The 11,176-nt window shown below is 42.7% G+C and overlaps 1 protein-coding gene across 2 annotated transcripts; it reads right to left on the minus strand.

The window, feature by feature from the left end:
* Positions 1-8,004: 8,004 nt before the first annotated feature.
* Positions 8,005-11,002, minus strand: BLOC1S2 (biogenesis of lysosomal organelles complex-1, subunit 2). Of its 2 annotated transcripts, XM_008946285.1 has the most exons (5): positions 10,978-11,002; positions 10,489-10,605; positions 9,511-9,630; positions 8,946-9,050; positions 8,005-8,401 (listed from the first exon to the last, which is right to left on the minus strand). In XM_008946285.1, exons 2-5 carry the CDS (start codon positions 10,529-10,531, stop codon positions 8,370-8,372), a joined length of 300 nt encoding a protein of 99 aa, XP_008944533.1. In that variant the 5' UTR covers positions 10,532-10,605; positions 10,978-11,002; the 3' UTR covers positions 8,005-8,369. The 2 variants fall into 2 exon arrangements, with proteins under 2 accessions (XP_008944533.1, XP_008944534.1); XM_008946286.1 differs by lacking the exon at positions 10,978-11,002 and having other exon boundaries at positions 8,370-8,398; positions 10,489-10,600.
* Between the last annotated feature and the right edge of the window lie 174 nt (positions 11,003-11,176).

Consider the following 11,176-nt stretch of genomic DNA (forward strand, 5'->3'; position numbering starts at 1 on the left):
ACACACACACACACACACACAGAGCCCTCCCCCAATACAGACACAGACATAGACAGCAAAGGTTCCAACTTCCTTTCAACTGAGGGTCCCAAAGAGAGTTTTCACACTTGTTCTTTTGCCTTTTCAAGTTCTAATATGGAGTATGCCTCACTTGGCTTCTTTCTTTCACTGGATACTCTCAGTACAAGGAGCACAGCTTTTCCACTCTGCAATGTGTGGCCCTCTTAACAGTCTGGCACACATGAACATACTTTGGTTACTCATTTTTCAGATGAAAGAGATCACAGAACTGGAATCAAAGTATACGTGACACAATTTACTAGCTTGTGGCACCTCATTTCTTTTCCAGATGACTCCCTGCCCCAGCTTCCTGATGTGATTCATTTGCAGCTGTGTGAAATACTTAAAAGTAAAGGAAAAAACCCAAAACCTTGGACAAGGGGCTTTAATTCCCTAAAAATTATGACCTTTACACCCTTCTGTCCTTTGCCCAAACACTGCAAGAAATAACAAGCTCTGAGACCCATACAGGCTAACCTGAACTCTCTACGTAGGGTAAAATGGGGTCTCTTCCATAAGAAGTAACATGATAAAACACTAGGGATAGAATAAAAATGATTGTACATGCTGTAGGTTAGAAGCATAAGTAACCAGTATGGACAGTTAAGCTTCAGCAAGGCAAAAATTAACCGGTCTTTCCATTGGCTTTTGCTCGCCAGATGAAATTTGGCCTCTGTAGTTAGGTAAGGTAGAAAATATTTCCTGCCACAATTCCCACGTTAGATGCTTTTTAGCATCTTGTCTTTCAAAGCAACCTGTACCTTTTGAACAGCTATTCACTCTTCACAAAATTATTCTCATTTTCGTTTTCTATGATATTTCAAATTGCAATCAATTCATGCTGTTTTATTGCATGGACCTCTGTCTGTATTGCATTGCTCTCTTTAACTATTCCCTAGGCAACGCCTTTAAGAAAAAAAATGTTAACTTCTTAACTTCATAATCCAGATCTTACAAGGTGCAACAGTTATCATCTACAACAGCAAGAGACTACAACTATTTAATGCCAGCAAAACAAACAGTTTGCTCCAGATTCTGCCAGGCTGTGCTCCTGTACTAAATGAAACATCAGCCTCAGGCAAGCTGTTCTTCAGCGTTTGCTCCAGATTCTTTCAGGCTGTGCTCCTATACTAAATGAAATATCAGCCTCAGGCAAGCTGTTCTTCAGCTGCAGCATGTTTCCTACGAGGGGCAAATGCAATGACTTCCCTGTTTCAGACATATTCCTCCACACTAAGCAGACAAGGAGGCAAACAATGGCAACCAGCAAGAAAATGACTGTGGCTCCCAAGGATTCCATTGCAGTGTGGGGCTGGGAGGGGCTGAAGTGGCATCCTGGAAGGCTCATTTTATGCAGCCTACGGCAAAACCAACAGTGCAAAAGTAACCCATAGCTGCTCTTAACCCTCTGGGTTAAACATACTGGTTACAAAAGATCACTCGTTGCCAACAAACTTGGATGAATTGCTTTAATTTTGAAATCTTGATAAACTTTTTTAAAGTCAAACTTGTTCTGCTGTAACATCAGCAAGTAGAGACAAACATTAATCCTCAACAAATCTTGCACGAATACACTACATCATACTTTCATAGTATGTTTGTCTTCTGCCTGTTACTGTTGCTTACACATCTGTGCTCTGATGGGATGCTGCAAATACAACAATGTATTTATCTCCAGGCCATTACATACATTTGTGATTATCATAGAAACACAGCATGGTTGGGGTTGGAAGGGACCTTTAACCATCTAGTCCACCCCCCGTGCTGTGAGCAGGAACATACTTCAGCTAGATCAGGTTGCTCAGAGCCCCATCCAAACTGACCTTGAATGTTTCCAGGGATGGGGCTTCTACCACCTCCCTGGGCAACCTGTTCCAGTGTTTCACCCACCTTTTAACATTTCTACTGAACACAAAGCTCCAGGTTAAAAAGCATCCTCCATTCTAAAAGAGTGGTTTTTCATCTGATGGATGTTGCAGTTTCCAGTAGTGATTTAAGAGCCCATTCTGAAGACTGTGGACATCCCCACAAAGGACTGCTCTGAAAGTCAGATGACTTCAGAATAACCTGAGCAGAACTGTCCTCAGATGGCAGGGAAAAACTCCTCTAGAACATGACTCGTGTGCTTCTGCTTAAAGTGCCATTATTTACTAGGCTGATTTTCATCTCCTGGTTTGCAGTTGCAGACCAAGTCCTCAAGAACAGCTTCAGCTCTGAAGCAGTTGCATAGACCACTTTGCCCCTTGACTTTCACCTGTCAGCCCTTCCTTTCCCCTCTTCTCTTCTATGTCCTTCCTTTGAAACACCCACTACTTTCTTATTACATTTTTGTCATGGTATATTTTTTAATTATATTTTTGCTATGGCATATTTTTGGTACCACATAGCCACTCACTCACTCCCCCACCACCAGTGGGATGGGGGAGAGAACTGGGGAAAAAAAAAAGTAAAATTCATGGGTTGAGATAAAGACAGTTTAATATGACACAAAAAGAAAGGGAAAAAATAATAACAATAATAATAAAAAAAAGAATTAGAGTATACAAAACAAGTGATGCACAATGCATCTACTCACTGCCTGCTGACTGATTCCCAGGAAGCTCTAAAGCAGTGGCCCCTGGCCAGCTTTCTCCCTGCTTTATAAGCTGAGCATCACACCACATGGTATGAAACAGCCCTTTGGTGAGTCTGTGTCAGCTGTCCTGGCTGTTATCTCCTCCCACCTTCTTGTGGGCCCCAGTCTACTTGCTGGTGGGGTGGTGTAAGGAGCTGAAAAGTCCTTGACTTAGTGTAAACCTTGCTTAGCAACAACTAAAATGTCAGTGGGTCATCAACATTATTCTCATTCTAACTGGTACTGTCCCAGTTACTAGGAAGAAAATTCTCTATCTCAGCCAAACCCAAGACACAATTTGCCACCAGGAAATGCTGCAGAGGATAAGAGGTAGCGAATTGGTCTCCTGTACCTCTCTACCTCCTCTGGAACTTCTCATGGACTTTGCAGGTGAAATGTTAGAGCAGTAACCAAGCTGTGCCTCTGCTTTTGGACTACACGTTTCCCCAGCACAATGTTGTCCACCCATACCTAGCTATGTCTCATCTGTGGTGCTGCTCTCCAAGGACCTGCCATCCTTGCCATGATTTGGAGTCTACAGTTGTACTGGGGGCACTCAGGCACAGAGGGCCTGACAGCTGACCACTCTTGGCCTAATTGGGATGCCACTGTCAGACAATCCTCCAGCCAGCCAGGTAGTCTCTAAAATTTTATTCCAATAGTCACTTGTGGGACAAGCTCCTCTGCCCATTTCTGCTTCCCGCAGGTGGGATACTCACAGAGTTGGTGACGGAATTCACTATTTCTTAGTTCCCTTATCTGAAAGCAACTAAGCATCTGCTGGCAGTGCAAGGGATTTCCATCTTCATAGTTCCTGGAGGTTTTCATCTCTGTAGATTTCAAATAGCATTGTATTTTCTGTGCTTGGAAAAGCAACCTTTGAACAAGATTTGGTCCCTCTGCCTTCCCCGCTTTATCTTGTGGAATTTTTCTGTGTTGGTTCATCGCCCCCTCGTGGCCCTCCCGCAATCCTGTCAAGGAAAGACAGCAGAGAGATGCCACGTTTGGAAATTTTCTATTATCACCCATATTTCTAGACCTTCCAACAGCATGCAGGGTTGCATATGGTGAGTGGATCTCTTCATCAATGGAACCATCAAATGTGCCTGTGATTAAAACAAGACATGGCTAAGGAAGCAACTCAAAACCAGATCCAAATAATAGTGTCACTGGAGTATATTCAAACCTAGGCCTGAGCCTGCTTTTGGCCTTGCTATAAACATGCAAAGCAGACTCCTGGCTCTGACTATGAAGAGGTGGGATGGGGCAGGCCAGTAAGCTCTATGCAGACTGAGCATTCTCCAGGCGAGGTAACTACAGAGAGAATGAGATACAATGGGTTTACTTTCATGTGACCGTATTTGGCTATCCACTGTCACTCAGTTCCCTTCATTCCCTTGGCTTTGAGGGGCCAGGACCAATACCTGGCAACAATAGCTGTGTGGATGCTGTCCTGCATGGCACCATTCCAATTTTAGTCATGACACTGACAGCATCAGCTTTCACGTGTCTTTGGAGATCTGAGAAATGCTGATTAGGGCTCACAGCTAGTACATGTGTACTCGACTGGTGGTTTGTACAGTCTTTATAAGCTTAAATACAAACTTCTAGATCTCTGCTGAGCAGAGGACTCTAGTCCTTATGCCCCCAAGAACGTGTTCATACTTAGCTAGCACTAGCCCACTCTTGAGCACAACCCTTACTACCCAAACGCTCTGACAATCCTTTTATCTAATTCCCATGTTACATAAACTTCCTACTGGCCTTCTGTCATGTCCAAAGCTGCCTTTTGCAACGTAGCATCCTCAGGCACATTATGGAAGGAAAGTCTTGCTGCCACAGAATGAGCTTGAGAAGGCTGAGGCACAGAACTATTTCCTCTTTTAAGTCAGACAAGCAACCTTGAAACATCTTCACTATCGTGTGCCTTTGCATGGTCTCAAGATGAAAAGGTGCATTTACTGGGTTCATAGCAGTTGGAAGTGCTAGAGGATGTAAACACAAACCAAAGGAGGGCTGTGCTGTCTGGGGCCATTTCAGGAATTTACACAGCGAGACTGCTGTTACGATGCCAGTGACACTGAGTCCTTCTTACCATGAATTATGAATTTTAGCATCCCAACTGGAACGTGGACAGTACGTGCTAAAGAACATGGAGGGTGCCTGAACACAGAGCAGGGATGCCACACGTCCAGTTCCATACCTAGCTTGGATCTGTGCAGTCTGTCTGCCATTGAGGGTCCCAGCAGATGGGCCACAGCTGGTGACAGAGTGGACTTGCAGCTACGTTGGTGGCATGCTGCCATTAGAGCATGGAGCATGTCTGGGCCACCTTCCATTCTATGTTCAACACCTGAATTGCAGGTTATCTGCCATGAGCAGAACTTACTTGGCTCGCTGCTACGTGACAGAACAAGGCACTGGCGCTTAGGACTTGATCTTACTCTTATCATACAGACATGACCACAGTTCTCTAAACAGAAGATGGCCATCTCTTCATCGTAATTCCTTGGCATACAACTCTGATTCTTTCATCTTGGCCTCTGCACCTTGCCAGAGTGCAGGGCCAGCTGCATCCCTGCAGCTAGACAGCAATCCCTGTGCCAGCATCTGCTCTGTGCTTCTAGCACCGTATTCCCACAGAGTGCTGGGAATCAAACAGACCACCAGGCTGGAAGATCAGTGGTCTTGTTTCAAACCTAGAACAATCTGCCCTTGTAAGCACTTCAGTGGGTGGTCAGCTCTAGATGATGTCCATCTATCCAGAATCATTTCCAAGCTGATATGAATTGATAATTTTTCTGTTCTTAAAGATGAATAGGGACCAGGGAGGGGACTTAAAAGGGATTTATCAGGGACTAAGCTCCCCACCACTTGCAAGTGCTATATGCCATAAAGAAAATCCTCCTTCTTCCAGGGAGCAGAACTCCTCCAAGCAGCACCCTGAAGCACTTACATCAGCAACCAAACATCTGTGATTCTCCTCCACAATGGCCAAAAGAATGGATAGTACTATAAAAAACACTGGTGAGTCTGGCTGAATCACATCTAGCTCTTGCTCAACCTACAGATGCATGCAACACTGGGGAAACAGGACTTCTTCATAGTCTGCCACCTTGTGGCACCACTTCCCAGCACCAGAGATCACCAATCAGGCCACTGTTCAGGCTATCAGTCAAATGCCAGTCTCTAGGCATGAAGAGTTTAGATCTGGCTGGCTAGCTCCTCTTGTCCAGCAGAACTGAGAACATGAATCCTGAGAATATGGCAATCTATCAGATTTTAAAACAGAATTCTGCTCTACACGATCTAATTTCCTCCAACACAGAAGTCATAGAATTGTTTAGGTTGGAAAAGACCTTTAAGATGACCGAGTCCAACCATTAACCCAGCACTGCCAAGTCACCACTCAACCATGTCCCTAAGCACTGCATCTACACAGCTTCTAAATACCCCCGGGGATGGTGACTCCACCACTTCCCTGAGCAGCTTGACAACCCTTCTGTGACAAAATTTTTCCTAATGTCCAATCTCACCTTCCCCTAGGGCAGCTTGATGCCTTTTCCTCTTGTCCTATCACTAGTTACTTGGGAGAAGAGACTGACCCCCACCTTGCTAAAACCTCCTTTCAAGTGGAGAGTGATAAGGTCTTCCACCAGCTTCCTTTTCTCTAAGCTAAACAACCCCAGTTCCCTCAGCTGCTTCTCATCTTGTGCTCTAGACCCTTCACCAGCTTTGTTGCCCTTCTTTGGACACACTCCAGCACCACAATGACCTTCTTGTAGTAAGGGGCCCAAAACTGAACACAATGTTCAAGGTGTAGCCTCACCAGTGCTGAGCACATGGGGATGATAGTTTCCCTAGTCCTGCTGACCACATTATTTGTAACACAAGCCAGGATGCTGTTTGCCTTCTTGGCCACCCTGGCACACTGGTGTCAGCCAGCTGTCAACCAACACCCCCAGGTCCTTTTCCAGTTGGCATCTCTCCAGCCATTCTTCCCCAGGCCTGTAGTGTTGCATGGGGTTGTTGTGACCCATATAACTCATGTGTTGGTACCTCTTTTTGTTGGGTTGGAGGACATTGCATTGATAATACTAAAATGTCTAACTTGATTTAAAAGGTAGAAGTCTTCTGTGAGCTAACTATAGATAAAAGTAATACAGAGGCAAACAGCTGGATACTTCTAGGAGATGTAACCCTGTTCCTTAAAGATGCCTATTCCAAAAAGGCCTTTCTTCAAAGTGACCTCAATCCTCTCTCTAATCCTACATCACGGCTTGGAGGACGTTGCATTGATAATAATACTAAAATGTCTAACTTGATTTAAAAGGTAGAAGTCTTCTGTGAGCTAACTATAGATAAATACAGAGGCAAACAGCTGGATACTTCTAGGAGATGTAACCCTGTTCCTTAAAGATGCCTATTCCAAAAAGGCCTTTCTTCAAAGTGAACTCAATCCTCTCTCTAATCCTACATCACGGCCACATAGAACAGTATTTCCTACTTTAAACCCAGGATTTTTAAAGTGATGGTGAAGGCTCTCAAAGGTCATCTGCTTTTAAACAGCACAAGGGAAAAGTGTCCATCTTGACTAGTTACAGTGGCTGTCAGCATTATGATCTTCACCACATTGGCACCTGACTAGACATTCTTCTGAACAGCCTGTAGGAAGTTTGAACTACTCCTTTCCTAGATCAGCACTTGCACTATCCTTGACTGCAACTCAATCAAAAACCAGTTTGAACAAGTCTGGGTGAAAAAGTACAGAAAAAAAAACAACCAAACCCTGATGTAGAAGTACCTGTTCAGTCAGAAGGGTTCTGCTAAACTACCAATTTCAAGCACTGTTAGTCTGGCAGGTAGGAAGCTTTTTGTGCTGGGCATGTCTCTTCAAAAACTAATAGGATCAAAATTCATTGGTAAAAGTAGAGAAAGGATCTGCTAAATTAACTGAGCATGTAATAAAGCAATACTTTTGGCTATTTCACCTGAGGTCCAGACAGTCAAAGAATATAATTGCAGGAACTCTTGACATAGAATTTAAAACATATTCTCTTTATGATCTCCAGTAGCTAGAAGGAGCTTGTCTTTATTAACAGATCCTTTGAAAAAATAAACAGACAACTTACATAATCTTCCCAACAGAAATTTGAGATTCCAGAGAGACAAATGCAGCAAGTTCTTTTATTGTAAATTTATAATAGTCTCTCTATTTCAAACAGATAAAAGTGGATACCAAAATGATGTGTTTGTTTTTAGTACCATGTTCATAATTCCAAAGGCCCGAGTATCTTCCCAACGTAGAGCTCCATGAAGTTAAAAATGAAGTTGAGGTCCTGCTCCTACTAAGGGAAAACGTCTTTGTGTGTTTATGGAGGGCTTGTCCTAGACAGATATTTCATATGGAACACAGGACTAGCACACAGACAGCCAATATCAACATATGGGTTAGGGACAGACTTCTCCTTTCCACTGCAGAACAACTGAGGCAACAGAACCTCTTGAGAAGAGGAAAATATTATTCAGCCTTAGGCTTGAATACAGCCTACTGTACTCAATAGATAGAAAAAGTTACCAGTCTTGAGGTTAGCTGTAACCAAATCCTTGTCAACATACAGAATTGCTGTTGTGCAACTTAAACAGAAAGCACTCTGACTTATAGCCCAACTCCAGCTTAAAGACTGTTGCAATTTCATCGTTTCTCCAGTTTTTTGTACTTGGCTTCTGCAGAAGGAAAAACAACAGTATTTTAGGACTGGATAGGTAAAAGCTTTGAATCTTGTAACCTGCTATACATCTTAAAATCCAAGTTAGTTTACAGTATCACTCAGGGTCATTTTTTACTAAAGCATTCAAGAAAACATAATTGCAATAATTTTTTTTTTATTAACCAGGTGATTAAATAAGACACCTAATATTAATTTAAGCCAAGGGGACTCATGTACCTGGTGGAACTTTATCAGTCCCTCCATTTGCATCATTAAACCCCTGTCTTTAAAATTTAGGTCTGGGTATGCTGTAAAAGAGAAATCAAGCCTCATTAATGAGCTGTAGTTCAATAATACCTGCACTAGGCTATCCCCTCAAAACTTGTTATATTAAATCTTTGCCTCAGGGTTACCACATCACATACAATGTTGCTCAAAAGCAGTTATAGGCAACTCTGCACCTAAGATTTGTTAAGCAGAAGAGGAGTTTACTTTGTCTTTAAACCCCCTTGGAAGGGACTGTGTTCCTAGGTAGTTAACAGTAAGACGACAACAGTTACCAAGTTTTTTGGAATATGCATCCAGTTTATAAGCTGCCTGCTCCAGAGCTGCAACTTGTTCCTCAATTAAGTTGATTTGTTCCAGATAAGGCTGAAGTGCAGCATCTTAAAAAAAGCAGAATAATGAGATCTGTCAGTTCCTAGTAATTCACTTCCAAGAATCAGTTCACACTTGACACACAAGAATTTCTCGTGACATTTTTTTCAGATAGAACAATTTAAAAGCTCCTTCCTTGCCCTGCCCCAAAATGAGGTGGTGATACTGATAGCCACGTTACAGGAAAGTGTGAAATGTTTAAGAGTAGAGGCTAGACTCAAGACAAGTAACAATACAATGTGAATCAAAAGAGGTGTTATTTCCTATGAGAGCCAAAATCTGGGGTAAAACAGGGAATAAGTTCAGATACGTTCTGTCTATAGCTGTAAATAAACACACAAGATCAGCACTGTATAGCAGGATGTCTATTTCAGTGTTTTCTAATGGATGTGAACTGCCTGTTGAGATGCTTCATTTCCCAAACAAGTATAATGTCCATCATGACCCCACCCTATTTGGTTTACTTACATTTTTGATTTAAATCCTTCAGATTTCTACTGATGTTTATAGCAATATCTTTCATTTCTAGGTACTTCAAGCTGGTCAGCTTATTCATGTTTTCCAAGAGTTTGTAGTCTTCACTGGTAGCTTAAAAAAGAATAGTTTATTTTAATGAAAAGTTGATGGGGTCTGAACTGGGTGCAGGATTCTCAAGAGGACGAGAGGTTTCACACCAATAGCCAAAGGTAACAAAGAATAGTTTGGGTGGTGGTACAGGTATTAGTATAATGCTCTACAAAAAGAGAGATGACATTTTTGTGAATTGTAAAAATCAACTTGACTGATGAACACTGACTCATCTGCAATTTCGTTTTTGGTTTCTTATTTTAGAAGAATTGACTAATTCCTCACACTTGTATTCTTACTCTGTCAGTTAAATCCTTACATTTACAAAACTGACAGCATAAATCCAGACTGATAATCTGTACCCTACACCCCTCCATTCCATGCAAATCAGTAGTGCTGTGGAGTGCTTTCAAAATTAGAGCCTAATCCACTGATTTACTGAGCAGTTTACATTGCAAAGCAGTTTATTCTAAAGTATGAACAGTGGCATTTGGAACATTGTGCATAATCCTTGCTCTCACTCAATAAAAAACAGCTGCACATTCCACTCTTAGTTGTGCTCTTCTTCTACCCCTTATTAACCTCGACGTCTTTTGTTTGTTTTCCCACATACAAGCTTCTGGAACACTAAAAATAACTTTTTCTAAAGTTGTGGACATCAGACCGAATTCTGAAAAATATTTGTGCTATTCTGGGACTTCATTACTATGACTAATCTCAGTATTGTTAGGCTGCTGTCTAACAACACACCAGACTTGAACTGTCAGTCTTGCTAGATATGGTTTAAACAGGTATAGTTTAGACAAACTACACAACAGGTTTCTTTAAAAGAAAATGAAAACAAAAATTTAGTTGCAGGTCAGTACTGAAATGCCTTACCTGTCAGTTCACCTGTTAAATAAATGGCCATTTTGTTGAACATGTCTTTACAGAGTTCATTGATGTCTGCCTCTGCTGGTTCCTTAGCTTCCTCCGCTGTTTCAACAGCAGGATCCTCTAATTAGGGTACAGGCATTACAGAGGAAAGCAGGGACAGAAACACACCATCAAGATTAAATGGTCTCACTTCTTTTCCCCTTCAAACCGACTACACCTGCTTTCCATACAAGTTGTCTACACTGAAGAGCAACAAAACCTAGGCAGTTCCCTTAAAGTAGCATCAAGATTATTTTGAAATAATATTTTAGGAAGCATTTAAGGGACAGACGCCTGGCCTGACTGCAAATACCAGCCTCCTGTGCTTAGAGAACAGAAGAGGAATGTGGAGAGAACTTCTGAATGCCTCTGCGTGCACTTCTTTCTATTCGCTGATTTAGAACAGATCAGCTCCCCCGGTCGCTTTCACGAGGGCCTACAACAGATCCGCACCTGTGGAAAGCGATAATCCCCGCTTTCCTTCCGAAAACCCACTTCTACCACAAACTCCCTTGTTCTGCTCTTCGCGGGAGCAGTTCGGCACCTCCTCCTCAGTCAGGCAGGCCGCCCTCTCCCCTGTGGGCAGCTTTCGCCCGCTTGAACACGGAGGCTGCCCCGATGCCCGCGGCGGTAGGGCCTGGGCGGGATGCAG

The sequence above is a fragment of the Merops nubicus genome, unplaced genomic scaffold (genome assembly GCF_000691845.1).
Source record: "Merops nubicus isolate BGI_N331 unplaced genomic scaffold, ASM69184v1 scaffold198, whole genome shotgun sequence".
Taxonomy (NCBI): domain Eukaryota; kingdom Metazoa; phylum Chordata; class Aves; order Coraciiformes; family Meropidae; genus Merops; species Merops nubicus.